Genomic DNA, 16,746 nt, shown 5'->3' with positions numbered 1-16,746 from the left:
GCCTGTGCATCGAATCATCAACAAGACGTCGTTTCGTGAATTGTACCTCGGGCACGATTGCGCAAACAATAGGTCCCGCCTCCGCCTTCGCCTTCGAGCCGACTTTCTATTTGTTTCTTTTCGTGTCAGATATTTACCCTCTGAAGCATTTTCCTTCACTCGGCAACCCGAAAGCTTGGCCATTAGTTAGAGCTGTGCAAGCTCCTCTCCAGTGACTCTTTATTCTGCCGCAACTCGCGTCGCACCTCAGCTTTCCGACCTCTCAGGCGATTCTCGACAATCTTTTTCTTCTCATATTCTTCGCCTACGAACCTCGTCACCCTCGTCCCACCTCTAATTGACATCGTTGAACAACGGGATCATGGCGCTTTGCCAGAACCGATTACAAGAGGAGAGGTGAGATTAGTAATGAATAGTTCACGGACTTGGCTGAAATCTCGATAGGAAGCAGTGGCGACGAGACCATCCTTTTGGTTTCTATGCCAAGCCACAGCGTACCAAAGAAGGTGTACTCGATGTCAAAAATTGGGAATGCGGAATCCCTGGCAAAGATAACACAATTTGGTCTGGCGGACTCTTCAAGCTGACCATCGCTTTCCCTGATGGTAAGTTCCAACACCACACGATATTGCTCGGACCGCGCTAATACTTGTTCAACGCAGAGTACCCTACAAAGCCTCCCAAGTGTAATACCCTCTCGACCATAATGTGTGAAGGCCGCCTTGCTAATATAAAAATAGGCAAATTTGTCCCCCCGCTGTTCCACCCCAATGTGTACCCTTCAGGAACTGTCTGCCTGTCCATCCTCAACGAAGAGGAGGCTTGGAAGCCTGCGATCACCGTCAAACAAATCCTTCTCGGTATCCAGGACCTTCTCAACGACCCCAACCCCGAGTCACCTGCCCAAGCAGAGGCATACAATCTTTTCAAGAGAGATCGTGCCGAGTACGAGAAGCGAGTTCGCCGTACGGTTCGTGAGAACCCCACACCTTGATGAAGCGTTCGGAGGCGTTGGGAGAGAAGAGACCTTTTAGACCAAATTTTTCTTTGTAAGGCACCTCAGGCTACGGCGTTTAAAGGGAAATACCAAGGCGGAAAGTTACTCAGAGTCTATGAAGTAGACTCCACGCATTACGGAAACACGCTATATATCACAGTATGACAAGGAGAGTTGACAATACAACAGGAGATAGGTGCTAGCGCAACGTCATCAAGATCCTTTTTATACTGGAGAACGAGCAGGCAGTTCGCTGCGATAGTGCGCTTTTTTGAAATTCGTTGAAGTCTTCATTTCGTAAAGAAACCATTTGTCCCGGGACTGTCGAAGAGCCACTAACGACCCTTGTCGATCCGTGTTTCTTGGGTCATCACCGGCGAGTGAATCATTTGCGGCTGCGTTGTCGGGATATGCCCGACCCACTCGGTTACGTCGTAAACGAGAGCGGTTGTCTTGCGCGTGTGAAAGCTGCCGTGGGAAAGGGTTGATGGGGAGTTGATATGAGAAGGCTAAGTGATATATGTGATGGGGCTGCCTTATGTAAGTTTTGGAGAAAGTTTCTTTATCAAGAATCTCGCATGTCCTGATAAACATATGTTGATTTTCAGTCTCGATGGCATAGGTACTCTCAGTTCAGAGGTTTTATTACTGTACATAGGTACGGAGCCTGTCAACGTTGGTCTTGTGACGTGACAATCAAGAGCCGCATGTCCGCTGTATTCCCCTTATCAAGTCCATAAGTCCAAGGTTATTGAGCTTATGTAAACTGGGCCGGGAACGCACAAGCTCAAGGGCTGGACTACTCGCTGCTGCCAATTAAGTCTGCCGAATTACAAGCCGAAATCGGCCTGGAGATTTACTCACACCTCAAAAAATATTTTGGCTTGGCTTGACATGATTGCGCCGCAGAAGCGCAAAGCCGTTTATCTATCAGCGGACTGATTCTTCTGTCCACTTACAAGCGAGGACGATGGAGACTCGGTCTCAGTTGAAGTAAACGAGTCGAGCTGTCGAGACCCTCACAGCACAAATGAACTGGCCTGGCATCTTCACTCATGCTGGCAGGCTGGTCACTATGATAGTGGGGAGATGCTCATTCGCGTCCGCAGCGGAGCATTTGGTGGATAACCTTAACAAGTTAAAGACTTCCATATGATTGTATCGGCCACGGCCGTTAACCGCTAATAACCTTGCGGCTGTGAAGTATTGGTTGGTACTACGTATCTGTTCTGGTACCTACATACACCTACCCATGGGGGGTAGGTATCTTAGTACTTATCGCCTGTTCTGTGCCGGCGGAAGGAGTGTGGAGTTTCATATGACTCCTCTTTTTTCTCTCGCCCGAAACTATTGCTAAATATTAATCTTGCCTCGCCCTTTCTCTTCCTCCTACCATTCTTCTTCAAGCACTCCCCTTCGTGATACACACATAACGCGCGCATATCCCAGAAACCGCTAACATGTGTGGTATCTTCGCCTGTCACCGGTACGCTCCCTCCCTTGCGAAAATGAACATGGATCTGTTTTGGTGGTTTGGAGGGGCATGAGGACCCCGCCATCAATTGGGATTGGAATTGAAATCACCCCGCGGTCGGAGGGGGAAAAGAAGAATCATGGCATGACTAACATTTTGCGTCCCTACAGTCATCCTGACGTGGAAAAGTTCAAGCCCACGGCTTTGAAGCTCGCAAAGCAGTATGTATCACACTGGTCGATCAAGGCACAACCCTCCAAATTAACCTGAATTGTGCAGAATCCGTCACCGTGGCCCCGACTGGAGTGAGTCAACAGCACCAATGCAGTAGCCTTCACGGTCGCAAGTACTAAACTCGAATGTTCAGGTGGAAGCGTGATTGCCAACCATACTAGTAAGCCCAATTGACTTTCAAAGCACAAAAGCTTCTGGTTCTGACTCTCTTGTTTAGTCCTCTGCCATGAGCGTCTCAGCATTGTCGGTGTTGGTGAGTCGAAAGTCTTGGGTATAGACGCATCCTTTAATTTGCTAACGATTATTCCCCCAGAGTCTGGAGCCCAGCCCCTGACCAACGCCGACGACAGCATCATTCTTGCTGTCAACGGTGAGATCTACAACCATCGTCACATTCGAAAGACCCTCAAGGAGCAATACCACTTCAAGACCACATCTGATTGCGAAGTTATCATTCCCCTGGTAAGAGGACTAATCCATGCATAGCTTAAGGAAGAATAACAGGCTCACAATGGATTTCCTGCAGTACACCGAGTTTGACACCGATTGCCCCAACCACCTCGATGGCATGTTCTCTTTTGTCCTCTACGACAAGAAGCAAGATCGCACAATTGCGGCCCGCGACCCTATTGGTATCACCACCTTCTACCAGGGCTGGTCCTCCAAGGAACCCGGAACCGTTTACTTCGCCTCCGAGCTGAAGTGCTTGCATAGCGTTTGTGACAAGATCGTTGCTTTCCCCCCCGGTCACGTCTACGACTCGAAGACTGGCGAGACGACTCGCTACTTTAACCCTTCTTGGTGGGACCCTAAGAAGGTTCCCAGCAACCCCGTCGATTATAAGGTTCTCCGACATGCTCTCGAGAAAGCTGTCCGAAAGCGACTCATGGCTGAAGTCCCCTTCGGAGTTCTCCTTTCTGGTGGCCTTGACTCGAGTCTGACAGCATCCATCGCTCAGCGTGAGGTGACCAGACTTCGGAAACAGGCTCTGGAGGCTAACGGCAACGTTCTCCCTGTCGAAAACCCTGACACCGGTGAGGGTCTCGTCGGTGTTGACGATGATGATCACCTCGATACTCTGACATACCTTCCCCAGCTTAACTCCTTCTCCATCGGACTGCCTGGTTCTCCGGACAACAAGGCCGCACTTGAGGTCGCCAAGTTCCTTGGTACCAAGCACCACGTCATGACCTTCACCATCGAGGATGGCCTCAACGCTCTTTCAGATGTTATCTTTCACCTTGAGACCTACGATGTCACTACCATCCGAGCCTCCACTCCCATGTATCTCTTGTCACGAAAGATCAAGGCCATGGGTATCAAGATGGTTCTGAGTGGAGAGGGAAGTGACGAGATCTTCGGTGGCTACCTGTATTTCCACGCTGCCCCTGATAAGGAGGCTTTCCACGAGGAGACAGTTCGCCGTGTCAAGAACCTTCACTTGGCTGATTGCCTGCGAGCTAACAAGTCCACCTCCGCTTGGGGCCTTGAAGCTCGTGTTCCCTTCCTCGATAAGGAGGTAAGTTCAGCTCTATTAAATCAGTTGTTCCCCAGAAACTAAGAGTGGTATTAGTTCCTTGAAACATCGATGAACATCGATCCTCAAGAGAAAATGATCACCAAGGACAGACTTGAGAAGTACATCATTCGCAAGGCTTTCGACACCTCGGACGAGCCTGACGAACAGCCCTATCTCCCTGATAACATCCTCTGGCGACAGAAGGAACAGTTCTCCGATGGTGTCGGCTACGGCTGGATCGACGCACTCAAGGACAACGCCGAGAAGCAGGTGACAGATGAGATGATGAAGAACCCCAAGCCTGAGTGGGGCAACGATATTCCCGATACCAAGGAGGCGTACGTTGATACCGGTTTCGTGCAGTTGAACAAGACTAACAATGAATAGTTACTGGTATCGATGCATGTTTGATGAGCACTTCCCCCCTCACTGCGCGTCGACCGTCATGCGCTGGACTCCCACCTGGTCCAAGCAGACTGACCCCAGTGGCCGGTACGTAACTTCTCTATCCCCAGAGCTGGATGGTTGGTGGTCCGAAAGGAAACACGCTTGCTAATGTCTGGTTGCAGAGCCATTTCCACCCACAACGCCAAATACGATAACGCGGCTTAATGATATAGCGAATTGAGCAAACATCAGGCACAGCAAGCTTGCTTGCCTCATTGTAACTTACACTGCCATATAAGAGATGTCTGGCCCAAAAGGAATATGAAGTGTATGTCTTGGGTGTCGTTCTCCTGGAGGAAGAGAAAAGGCGTCTTGGATCTTGCTTACCAACCTACCGTGGAATGATGGGAAAAGGTACGGAAAGATAGGGACTTGGGAAAGAAAACAAAAGACAAAAGTTCTAGAAACAAAGGATCGCATAATTTTCGTACCTGTGCAAGTGTCGATGAAAGATCGGTTTCACAGCAGTTTGAAAGTGACAGTAGGTGCAATGTGTCGTCCTGATTTGTCTATGCATGAAGGGTCTTGACGTGCAATGGTTGGAAAGAGGGTGTGGCCAACGGACCAATAGACGAGAATGAAGCCGGACATGGACACTTCGAGTTCGGCTTTCATTTTACGGATTTATGAGAAAACGTTTTTGGTATACCTTGGGAAGTACGGAGTACCTCAACCTCCTTGCAGGCAATGCCTATCAAACTAATGGGTCTGAAGTGCTGTTTCAGCTGCTAGTAGTGGTCAGTCAGTGATGGAGTCACATGAGTTGTTAGTTGCTAGTCTCTGAGCTGTTCATGCGTTGACAACATGCAAACTGAATAAGGGATATGGATGGAGGGACACGATGATGATGAAGGACTCGTTGGGCAGCGAGATGATTGCATCGAGTGGACTTGACACCCCAAAGCTCTACTACTAACACAATGACACCTCGTCTGTACGAAGCCTGAAATCGGGAGGATCAGGCAATGACTCCCAACCTAAGGTACCTTACCTTACCTAGTGGAGGGGATTTGAGGTTGCGATCATGGATGGTCTGGTCTGGTCTGTCCCTCGGGAAATGGGTGTTGCCTATCATCCAATTGACTTCTCTCCCTCGTCTTTGACCAACTCTTTTCGTTGCCATCGTTCATTACCCCTCCACGTGGGCCCTGGCTCTGGGGGATGTTGCTTAAATTAATTACATGATCTCCAGCTAAAGGCTGCCTTTTTATCACCCGGCCAAGTGACAATGTGACACAGTCCCGACATCAGCCGACTTGGGGCTACCCATGTGCAAATTCCTTGCTAGGCGCCGCACAGGGCGTCTTCAGGGCCTAGCACACAAGAGCTTCCCTAGCTATGCACTGAGCATGAGCTGGTTCCAGCGGGGTTCCCCAACAGGAAAGCCCTGTGTAAGAGATCAGCCCTGTGTGAGTCTTCCCATGCTAGGAAAGGTACCTAAGGTAGGCTCCATCATCTCCCACTCTCCTACCCCGTTCGTTTCTCTCACATCTCTGTCGAAATTCCAACTTCATTTTCATCACAACTTTCCTTTGACACTTATATCTCCCGATACCATCCACCGCAACCATGTCTGTCCCTGCCTTCTCCGACATTGCCAAGCCGGCCAACGATGTATGCTTCTATCTCCCCTCCGTCGTCTCGACACCTCGGATTCCTCTGTTTTGATTTCTTGGGCTGTGACAATATCGAGAATTGAGCCGTTCATTTTTCGCGCTTTCGGAGCTCATATCATGGAGTGGATTGGAGCATCAGTCGCAAGATCCCCTGTTGCATTGATCTGCTCCGCACGATCATCTACTACTACAGATTCTTGAAGTTTACGAGCTCTGCTAACTCTTGCGCCGTTTACAGCTCCTCAACAAGGATTTCTACCATCTCTCTGCCACCACCTTCGAGTTCAAGGACACCGCCCCCAACGGTGTTGCTTTCAAGGTTACTGGCAAGTCGAGCCACGAGAAGGCCACCTCTGCTGCTGTAAGCATTCCCATTTCCGCAAACTCAATGGCAAGCCGTGGTTCCTCGGGGGTTCGGAAGCTAGTGTTCGGTCAACCGCGGCTTTTGGTGCTGTTGACCAATTCGATTCACATCTTCATCGCAAACGAGCTCTTATCGAAACTAGAAAACGGCCTTGCTCTTTGGGACGTTATTTTTTCTGCCTTCGGGTTACTGACTCTAGTCTCCAGATTGAGGGAAAATACACCGACAAGCCTACCGGTACGGCATCACCATCTTTTTCTTCAACACCTTCTTCGCTTTCACCATCTCAGTCTCCACAACCCATACCCAAACCCCGCCGCAAACAGAATCTCCCCTCTCTCAGCGTCTCGCGAATCCTCGTGCCTAAATCAGGCTGGCCGGTCGGATTTGCGACGTTACTTCAACCTGGCTATGCTCAGCTGCTAATGTTCTATTCCCGTACAGGCCTGACCCTTACCCAGACCTGGAACACCGCCAATGCTCTCGACACCAAGATCGAGGTCGCCGACTCCCTCGCCAAGGGACTCAAGCTTGAGGGTCTCTTCAACTTCCTTCCTGCTACCGCCGCTAAGGGAGCCAAGTTCAACCTCCACTTTAAGCAACCCGGTTTCCACGGCCGTGCCTTCTTCGATCTCCTGAAGGGCCCTGTTGCCAACGTCGACGCCGTTGTTGGCCACGAGGGTTTCCTGGCTGGCGCCTCCGCTGGTTATGATGCTAACAAGGCTGCTCTGACCGCCTACAGTGCTGCTGTTGGCTACGCTGCTCCTCAGTACAGCGCTGCCATCACCGCCTCTGACAACCTCAGCGTCTTCGCTGCCTCTTACTACCACAAGGTCAACTCACAGGTCGAGGCTGGTGCCAAGGCTACCTGGAACTCCAAGACCGGTAACGCTGTCGGCCTTGAGGTTGCCAGCAAGTACCGCATCGACCCTGTCTCTTTCACCAAGGTTCGTACACAGACTTCCTGTGATGTGGAAATGCGTGACTGACTCGTGCTCCGAAATATAGGTCAAGATCAACGACCGGGGTATTGCTGCCCTTGCCTACAATGTCCTCCTCCGAGAGGGCGTCACCCTGGGTCTTGGTGGCTCTTTCGACACCCAGAAGCTCGACCAGGCTACCCACAAGCTCGGTGCCAGCTTCACCTTCGAGGGCTAAATTTCTCTCAGAAGTGTTGGATCTCCCAATAGCAGAGAGCCTTCGTCAAAACATCCGCTCCATTGCTGTTCTCCCCTCAGCAGCTCCTCATATCTTTCAGGCTTGCATTGCGGTGGTCTCCGGGGATGTAGATTATGTTAAATAAAAAATCTCGAAGATCATATCATGGCAAGTTATTTCTCGTGCTGCCCAGGAGTAGATCCCGTCTATTTGATGTAATGGTACCGCTTAAAATCTAGGGATGAGGAACTCAAAGCCGGATAATGACACTTATTGTTTGGGAGACACGCCCGGCCTTCCTGCATTCCTGCTCAAGTCTTATTCTTTTTTCGCTGCCCAATGCTCATGAACTGAATATATATGAGAGGCGCCAATATCGCAGTGGCGAGAATGCCCGATATTATAATAAAATGGCCCGTGGTGGTTGTCTGACTCTCGAAGCCAATGTCATCGTCGCCCATTGCGCTCCTATGTCTCCTATCTTTGCGCCGTTGGTCCTCTCTTCTATGTGTTCGCGTGTGTCCCGCCTTGTCAAAGTGAGGAACATCATTCTGATGTCCAAAAGGGTCGTCTCCAGGTCCCATTCCCCCATGGGAAGACTCATGACTAAAAGGGTCACCCCATGGGCTCTTCTGGCGACTATGCGATCCGCCGTGTTCGTGTGTTGATGTGCCTCCACCACCTGTACTCTCTTCATGGGCCTTGCGACGCTTATCTGCCTGCTCTCCCCAGCCTCCGCTGCGGTAAAAGCTAGGGGGCGGACCGCGAAAAGTGCCTCTCCTGCGACTCAAACCTGACGGTGCGCGACCGCCAGGCTGATGAGAGTGGTAAGAGCCGCGATGGGAGTGAGTTTGTGGTGGGTGGTGGTGCAAACGAAGGACATCGCGATCGTAGGCTGCTCGACGAGTCTTGTCAGACAGAACAGTATATGATTCGGAGATCAGGGAGAACGTCGAAGATGCGGTTGGATCAGATGGATTTGCATCGGGATGGTGGGTTTTTGAAAGAGAATAGAAAGACCTGAACTGTCAGCTTTCCGCACTCCACAAGCATCGGAGCTAGGAGCAATACTTTTTTATTTCAGCAGGTGTTGCATCGTGCCTTATATTAAGCCTCTCGTAGTGATTCTTATGCGCGACCTCATCATGCCGCCCTCTTCGCTGCTGAGCCAGCAGCCCAATTGCGACGATGTTTGATGTCCGACACCGGAGCAGTCTATTGCTACATGTTGAAAGAATTGGCGCGGGGTGTAGGCTACAGAGGGAAGAGGGACGCAACGGCATGCCGCATTACGGCCGAGGAGAGAGAATGTCTAGGTAGAGAGGGTAGAGGAGAAATTAGGGGACCGGTGGAAATGTTGCAGAAGATTCTTGTAAATGAGTGGGAGGCGTTCCTAGGTAAGGTAGGGAGTTTCTTATTTTCGATGATGTAATCTCTGGAGGTAAATAGCATGCGTCAGGCGGGGTGATGCGTGTAGCGGGATGATTGCTAGTAGCTTGGGCGCCTTTGAATGTTCAATGACATCAATTTGCTGCAGGATAGATTAATTCTGAATCGTCATTGACTGTTATAAATCATTTCAGGAGCACATATCTCGACTTTGATCCAGTGGGAAACCCCTAGGCACACTGCTCTCCCGATAGGTATCATAACGCAACTCGGTATAGACTTGACGTAGACTTGCTTCAGAAACGTAGGAAGTAATGTTGGAGGAAGAAGAGTTCATTGCTGCAAGTATTTCGTATAGCTACCAATAAAAACAAAACCATGCACTTGTTACACTTTAAGGTAGCCCATTAATAGCCCATAGCTGTACCAGGTCAAGAAAGCCTATAGATTAATGGCCAAATTTCCACCACGTTGTCTTTTTCTTGGGGGCCTCAACTTCCTCACCCTTGGGACGCCTCAAGGGATGAGCCTCAGTATTGAGCACCCACTCATCCAAGTTGATAACGTTGGGATCATCAAATGTGAGATAAAAGTACTTGATTGTTTCTGACATCCAGAATGTCTAGCAAAAGTTAGTTTTTTTTGCCAATGATTTGAGAGCGAGCGCAACCTACCTCCATGTTATCACGCTTGTCGCTCCCCTTCCTGTTAACGTCACTAATTGTAGCAAAAGCCTCTTGGGTTTCGGTCTGCTTGACGATGCCCTCCCACATACGCCAAGCAGCAGTCCGCCAGACATCGTCACCTGTGATGCGCCACATGTAAAAGACGCTCTCGATGGCCTCGGGGCGCAGGCGGTATTCCGAGTTTCTAACTCGAATGAAACCCTCGGGAAGCTTATCCTTCTTCTCGACAGGCTTGTCACTCCAGCGGCACTTGCTGGTGATAGACTCACAAGCTTCAAGCTGAGCGATTTCGGGCATAATATTGGTGGGGAACGCATCGTATGCCCAGACACAGCCAGCGGTGAGACGAGAGCCGAGATCAACGAAGTCGCTCCGAGAGAGGAGTTTACCAGCCAGAGCATATGTACCACCGACAAAGCATGTCAAATGCTGCATCTCAGCGGTTAGCTCAGGCTTGCTACCCTCTTCGCCTGCCAAAACATTGCCGGACATCAAGATATCCAGGTCCTCAGGGTTACGAGGCTTATATAGAATATGCTTGACAGCGGTATCAAGCGCCTTTGTGGTCATTTCGACATATTCAGAATCCAGACCACCCAATAAAGCATGCATCTTCGGCAAATATTCGTAGAGCGAATCTGCACCAGCACCGAGGGTAAAGCGAGCTTCGTCAACTTTCTCATCGCGGTAGTTCATAACATGGGGCCACAAGCCAGGAATTTTGGTCTTGTCCTGGTTGCGGTAGAAGAATTGCTTAATGCGCTCAGTAGCATCGTAGTACTTGGGGTTGCCAGTGATCTGGGACAGTCGGGTAAACTCGAGGCACATTGAGCCTCCCGCAGCACCAGACATGGATGCGTCCGCCTGCTGGGAGCCACTCTTGGCAGCCTTGAAATAGAGCCAGTGGGATGGCAATCGATTGGGGGTATCGAACGCCGCGTACAGCATTTCGCCTAGTTCAATGGCCTTGCCGAGGAGAACAGCTTCGTCAGAAAGCTCGTAGGCGGAGAGGAGGCCACCAAGATGACGGATAGCCACCTCGAACAGATTGAGGTAGTCGTCGCCAGTCCGCGACCAATCGATCATGGCGACAACCTTGACGGCTTCCCTGAATTCATCCTTCATATCAAGAATCCACAAAGTGTCGAGAGCATCGATGATTTGGGCAGCCCAACCAGAAAATGTCATCTTTCCACGGAGGGAGACGGGTGCGAGCTCATCCCAACCCCACGCATACTTCTTGTAGGCTTCCCAGCTCTTGGTAAATGCTTGCTTGATGGCTGCTTTCCTAGCCGTGGTTTCGCTGTCTTCTTTATAGTCTTCGGTGCGCTCTTTCTGAATTCGTGGCAGTAGTTTAAACGTGCCGTTCGGTGGGCTCTTGACATCCTCGACTGGGTGGAAGACCTGTTGCTTGCTCCAATCGTAGTTACTCGGAAGATAGTTATAGGTGCCAATTCTCACAGTACGATAGCGCTCGTAGGGGCGAAAGTTATGGATCAGGAACCATGTGATGGCGATGAAGAGAAAGAGGCTAATGTAGCGACGACCTGGTCGTCCTTGAAACGTGGCTAACATGGTTATGATATGTGCATTACGGGGTCAAACGGTTAGATATCGAAATAATGTAGTTATCTCAACTGATTAGAGGCAGGTGGATGAAGAATAATTGGATCAAAGGAGCGACGTGAAAGGCGAACTAAGCATGAAGTAGAAAGCGAGCAATGGAAGCACCGCGCAGCGAATGTTAGGGAGGGAAAAGGGAAGAAGAGTCAAAGTAATTTGCATGAGAAATACCCAGTTACCTATCTACCTAAGTAAGTAGTAGTAATCAAACACAGTTGCGGCCGACCTCGAGTTGCCTTAGGTACCTAGGGAATGTCTTGCATCTCACTAAATAAATGTGCGGCGCAAGCGTGCGTGGAGGCTCAATAGAGAGAAAGGAGTAAGGGAGAGTGACATTCGTCCTGTTAGTGGAAGCCAAGTCCGCCAGCTCCAAGGGAGGGAGGGGTTGCATATGCGCCTATAAGGGGGGAGGCTTGCGTTAGTTGTTTATAGCTACTAGGTAATAAGCCACGTACATTAGTACATACATACAACAAGCCCTGATCAACAGTACCTACCTACATTAGTATGGAGGCTTATCGTGCTCACAATTGCTGCCTACCGTATTAATGTCATAATTCTCAATTACCTAAATTCAAAGTCCATAAGGTAGGCCCTTCCGCGTCTGCCCCGACGAGACGGGACTTGGTGGGGAGGCAGGAGCGTGATCTCATAAGTACCCTTGTACCCAGGTAGATATCTGGATTTGGTGTAACGATCCAGGCCCCAATATTTTGTTCACCACAGTCGTTCACAGTTAACAAGCAACCGCAGGTACGGATACTGCAGACCTTGACGTAAATCACAAGCCCCTAAAGTTAGGCCCTGACCCAATCTGTTTCCCCTGTACCGAGTACTACATACCTACCTACTAAGGCATTGGATGGCTGAACTGTCTCACACACCCAAGTTAATTCTTTAGAAGAGCAATGGTCCAGAAGAAAGCAACTTCAACGTCCACCTATTATATTGGCATGCCTTAGGTATGTTGCGCACAGTAGTTTCTCTGGTTAAAGACACGGTGATGCTACCTGGTTCAGAAAGCCCATGGGTTTTTTCACATTCCATGAACCATTCCTTGCCCTTCAAGAACTCACCTGCATATTGACGACACTTGTTCCTGCATGGGATGTTGAAGGTCAAAAGAACGACTCAAGTTTGTTATCTACTTATCTGGTAAAGACTGACTAAGGCCAACTCAGAATTTCAACGTACGGTGCAAAAACACCAAACAAGTGAGTGGCCCACGAGCTCTTCGATGTAGGGGTTTGCCAGTACGACATCCATGGCGTTTCTTCCAACATCTCATCTCGTATGACGATATCTGAAGGCAGTCTTTCGTTGCTGGCCACTCTCAATAACACTTCTAATCACCACGCACGTTCCTTGACCCTTCCACTATTGCACTGCTTTCTCGAGATCAAGACAATCTGCACCTGCCGGGCCTACTGCGACCTTGCAAAGGCCGTCGTAGATTGAGCCTCCGGCAATGCGACTCCTGTCTTCGCCCTGGCCTATCCAGCCGGGCGTCACCCATGAAACGGGCACGGCACGGTCTCCACAGAAATGGGCAAGCCTTGGAGGTGTCAGCCTTGCTGGGAAGACTTCACAAGAAGACAACAATGGGAACCTCCCTCCGCGCTCAATGATCCCGCGGTGCTGACAAGCCGTGCAGCAGAGCCCTCGGGATGCAAAAGCAAAATTGGAATCATCTACCCGTAGTGCTCATGCTGTCCTTCAGTCGTAGCCTCCTCCAATCTGACTATGGAATGTCGTACTGACACTCTTCTCGTCATCATCAAAGCGTCGTCCATAACCATTTCCAGGCACCATGCGTCCACTGCTCTCAACATACTGTTTGAGCCGATCACTTTGGCTGTAGGAGACAGGCCGCATGCCTGTGACAGCGTCGTGGAGCCCTGCTCCAAGACTAACACCACCCTGGCCAACACCTTTACCTCCGATGACACTAGAAGATGCATCCGTATATTCGGAGTTGGCCACACTCTCACCTGCAATGCTTTCCGTAGCACGTCCGCGACTCTTCCCGCCTCGGCCTGGGGCCGTGACCCCAGGAAGTCCAGGCCATTGATCAGGAGTGAAGCTTGAGAACATGGGAGGGAAGGCGCTGCTAAGAGAGGCACCTCCAAATGCAGAGCCATGAACAGAAGACACATCGTCGGGGATGTAGGAAACCATGGAGCCTGCATCGAAATCTCGACCAGATGGAGGGGGGTTGAAGCGTCCTCCATTGGAATAGCTGCCGGCTCCGAACTGTGGTTGCTGGTTCTTTTGACGATAGCTGACCTTGGGCCGGCTGAACTGGAGCAAACATGCCTGCAGATTGGTCAACGGACCTTCGACAAAGCATTTGCGATCCTTGAAGTGGACAAGAAGATTGTGCCAAAGCTCATGTTTGGACAGAACCTTGGGATTGCCCAGGATGACGAGGCCATACTTGGCTCGAGTCAAGGCCACGTTCAAACGACGAGGGTCAGACAAAAACCCAATGCCCTGATTATCGTTGGATCGAACGCAAGATAGAACAATAAAGTCCTTCTCACGGCCTTGGAACGCATCAACCGATGCGACCTCGACTTCCTTATAGTATTCCTTTTTGTAGGTTCCTGAATTCTGCATAGTAGTCACGATGTAACTTCGCTGGCCTTCATATGGAGTAATAACGCCAATGTCAGCGGGTTTAACGCCGGCCTTAAAAAATCGAGTGACCGCCTTCTCAACATTGGATGCTTCCGTGCGGTTGAGGTATGAAGTTCCAGAGGCAGAAATCTCCTCGTGCCCCAGGTTAGACCAGAACATCATGGGCATCTCTGCGACGGGCCAAGGGAAGTCGACGTCCTTTCGAAGGCGATTCTCATGAGTGACACCGTTCTGCAAACTACCATCGTAGAACATGTTGGAAGGGAACTCGGATAGGCAAGGGTGCATCCGGTATTGGATGTTGAGCCGGATAGGCGACAATTTCAGGTTGACCAAGCGCTCGAAAAGCGACTGGTTAAGGCCAGCCTTGGCCGCCTTCTTGTTCATAATAACAGGGCCAAGCTGCTTGTGATCACCAACGAGGACGACCTGCTTACATCCAAGAACAAGAGGAATCATGCACTCAGGCTCCGCCGACTGGGTCGATTCATCAATCAGAACATTTCGGAACTTCATCTTCGAAAGACGAGGGTCGCCAGCTCCCACGCACGTGCAGCAGACGACGTCAGCGTTGTTAAGGATATCTCGTTCAGCGATCTTGGTAAGCTGTTTGTACTTCTTCTCATCCTGGCTGGACAGCTCGCCAAGCTCGTTCTTCAGCTGGGAAAGTTTGACAAGCTCGCTGTTGTGCTCTGACATGCGCACCTGCTCATGAAGAGCTAAGAAGCTGACTGATGATTCGACATCCTCGCGAGATTTGGCCGTGAGACGAACAACCTTGAGTCCTGTACGGTGAACACGCTCGCAGAGTTGGTCGACGGCGACGTTGGAAGGCGCACATACGAGGACCTGGTTTCCGCTCATCTTGGCTAAGTGGTAAATGATGGTAGCCGATGTAACAGTCTTGCCAGTTCCAGGAGGGCCTTGAATCAAACTCAGGGGCTTTTGAAGAACTGCCTTGATGGCACCAACTTGACTTGGGTTGAGATCAGGGAGACCAGGGGCAGACCACTTCTTAGGCAGGTTTGTCTTCATGACCTGTAGCTGGACCTCATGGCCAAGCAATGTGTGGAAAATGTAACCAGACACACTCATATCATCAACAGCAAATGTCTTCATAGCCAACTGCATGCGATCGTAGGAAGTAGCTTTCCAAACGTAGTCTGCTGAGAAGTTGTGAGATAAGTCAGTGGGCACAAGCTTTTCGTTTCCAGTCTTGCGCAACTCCAGTGTGACCTCATCAGACTGGTTATTCGGGATCTTGATGACATAACCAACCCCCTCCCAAGGAGATCGCAGCTCGCCCTTATAACGCAGGCGCATTTCGTCACCAACAGCAAGTTTGACATCTCCGGATTCGATTTTGTGTAGGTTGAAGCTGACCAGATGCTTATTGTTCAAACCGTAGTCCCAGCGCACGAGGAGCCCATCTTCTGATTGCGCTTCCTTCAGTTTCTTGTCGTAGTCGGATTCCATTTTGACCAAAGGTCCAAAAATGTTTTGGTAGTGATAAGGATCGTCATAATTTAGCAAGACAGGTTGAGGGTCGTCATCAATACTAGCTGCCTTCTCAAGGTCAACCACTGTCGCCTTAGGCTCGATCTTCCACATCTCCTCCAATTTGGCAATCATGTTAGGCGTAAGGTGGCGGGCCCGGAGCTGTTCGGAGTCGGATGGGGTCGCGACAAGCCAAGGCAGAAAAGCTCGTTCTTCAATGAGGGGTTGCCATCGTGATGTATCCCAGTTCATGTCCTTGTTGGAGGTATTGGCGGCGCAAGGCTGTCGACAGAGGAGGACGACAACAGTATCGGACTTTGCTGGAATGAAGCCGAGGAGAAAGGCGTTTTTGGTTCCACAGTTATAGCATTCGAGTACAGTATCACCCAGCGTAGACTCAGGGTGGAGTTGAACCTCTTTATGACGAGCTCGAACAAGATGATTCACAATGTGGGTCGAGGTGCCGTTGCCTCTCGCACTACAAAACCATTTATTGCAGGTGAGACATTTGACAACACATCCTGGGGAGTGAATACCGCAATAACTAAAACCATGTCAGCCAGATCCAAATATCAAGGCCATAGATAAAACCTACGCGCAGGCATGGGCAGGAAGTTCTTTCTCTTCATCCTGGCCTTTTAGTTTGAGTCCCGTCAGTCCGTCGATCGGGACGCTGTTAAGACTATCGTTGTCGTCTTCTTCAAAAGCCTCGGTCTGGTTATCATCATCATCGGCTCGGCGGCGGCCATTACGATCTCCATATTTGCGGTAGAGTAAGCTCTCGTCAGGGTCGATCGTGGAAAGGTCATCAGCTCCAGCTTTGATGGCAGCAGCAGAGTCGGATATCAAATGATTCCCAACATGGGTGAAGGCGCCCTCCATGTTGGTGTTTTGTTTAAGTTGTTGGTGGCTCGTAGAGTTTTTCTGCACAAAGACTTATCAGCAGCTGAATGCCCCGCGTCAGGGCAAAGTAAGGGTGGCGGTGACGCAGTGAGCGATGACAAGGTTCAATACGTTCCTCGACTGCCAAGATAGCGAGCGCGACTTACCTAGAGCTATTATTCTTCCGGGAGGTATCCGTATGGGAGGCCCAAGGTGGCTC

At 50.3% G+C, this 16,746-nt stretch overlaps 5 protein-coding genes across 5 annotated transcripts; 3 read left to right on the top strand and 2 right to left on the bottom strand.

Annotated features, from left to right (window-relative positions):
- Window positions 1-361: 361 nt before the first annotated feature.
- Window positions 362-994, top strand: FTJAE_8548 (sumo-conjugating enzyme ubc9; the record flags this gene model as incomplete). Its single annotated transcript, XM_037355376.1, has 4 exons — window positions 362-396; window positions 445-605; window positions 663-686; window positions 741-994. The coding sequence occupies 4 exons, from the start codon at window positions 362-364 to the stop codon at window positions 992-994; spliced, it is 474 nt and encodes a 157-aa protein (XP_037204377.1).
- Window positions 995-2,457: 1,463 nt separating this feature from the next.
- FTJAE_8547 (asparagine synthetase) lies at window positions 2,458-4,836 on the top strand (the record flags this gene model as incomplete). The annotated part of the gene is made up of 10 exons (XM_037355375.1): window positions 2,458-2,483; window positions 2,642-2,692; window positions 2,751-2,776; window positions 2,839-2,865; window positions 2,923-2,958; window positions 3,019-3,167; window positions 3,232-4,224; window positions 4,279-4,562; window positions 4,612-4,716; window positions 4,794-4,836. The coding sequence occupies 10 exons, from the start codon at window positions 2,458-2,460 to the stop codon at window positions 4,834-4,836; spliced, it is 1,740 nt and encodes a 579-aa protein (XP_037204376.1).
- A 1,404-nt stretch (window positions 4,837-6,240) lies between these two features.
- On the top strand, window positions 6,241-7,809 carry FTJAE_8546 (outer mitochondrial membrane porin; the record flags this gene model as incomplete). Its single annotated transcript, XM_037355374.1, has 4 exons — window positions 6,241-6,285; window positions 6,526-6,648; window positions 6,858-7,598; window positions 7,660-7,809. 4 exons carry the CDS (start codon window positions 6,241-6,243, stop codon window positions 7,807-7,809), a joined length of 1,059 nt encoding a protein of 352 aa, XP_037204375.1.
- A 1,837-nt stretch (window positions 7,810-9,646) lies between these two features.
- Window positions 9,647-11,459, bottom strand: FTJAE_8545 (mannosyl-oligosaccharide alpha-1 2-mannosidase 1B; the record flags this gene model as incomplete). The annotated part of the gene is made up of 2 exons (XM_037355373.1): window positions 9,647-9,820; window positions 9,873-11,459. The coding sequence occupies 2 exons, from the start codon at window positions 11,457-11,459 to the stop codon at window positions 9,647-9,649; spliced, it is 1,761 nt and encodes a 586-aa protein (XP_037204374.1).
- Window positions 11,460-13,223: 1,764 nt separating this feature from the next.
- On the bottom strand, window positions 13,224-16,526 carry FTJAE_8544 (regulator-nonsense transcripts 1; the record flags this gene model as incomplete). The annotated part of the gene is made up of 2 exons (XM_037355372.1): window positions 13,224-16,122; window positions 16,240-16,526. 2 exons carry the CDS (start codon window positions 16,524-16,526, stop codon window positions 13,224-13,226), a joined length of 3,186 nt encoding a protein of 1,061 aa, XP_037204373.1.
- Window positions 16,527-16,746: the final 220 nt, after the last annotated feature.

This window comes from Fusarium tjaetaba, assembly GCF_013396195.1.
Source record: "Fusarium tjaetaba strain NRRL 66243 chromosome Unknown NRRL66243_c0000186, whole genome shotgun sequence".
NCBI lineage: Eukaryota > Fungi > Ascomycota > Sordariomycetes > Hypocreales > Nectriaceae > Fusarium > Fusarium tjaetaba.
The sequence above is the reverse complement of the archived record's forward strand: the minus strand, read 5'-3'. Positions and strand labels throughout refer to the sequence as shown.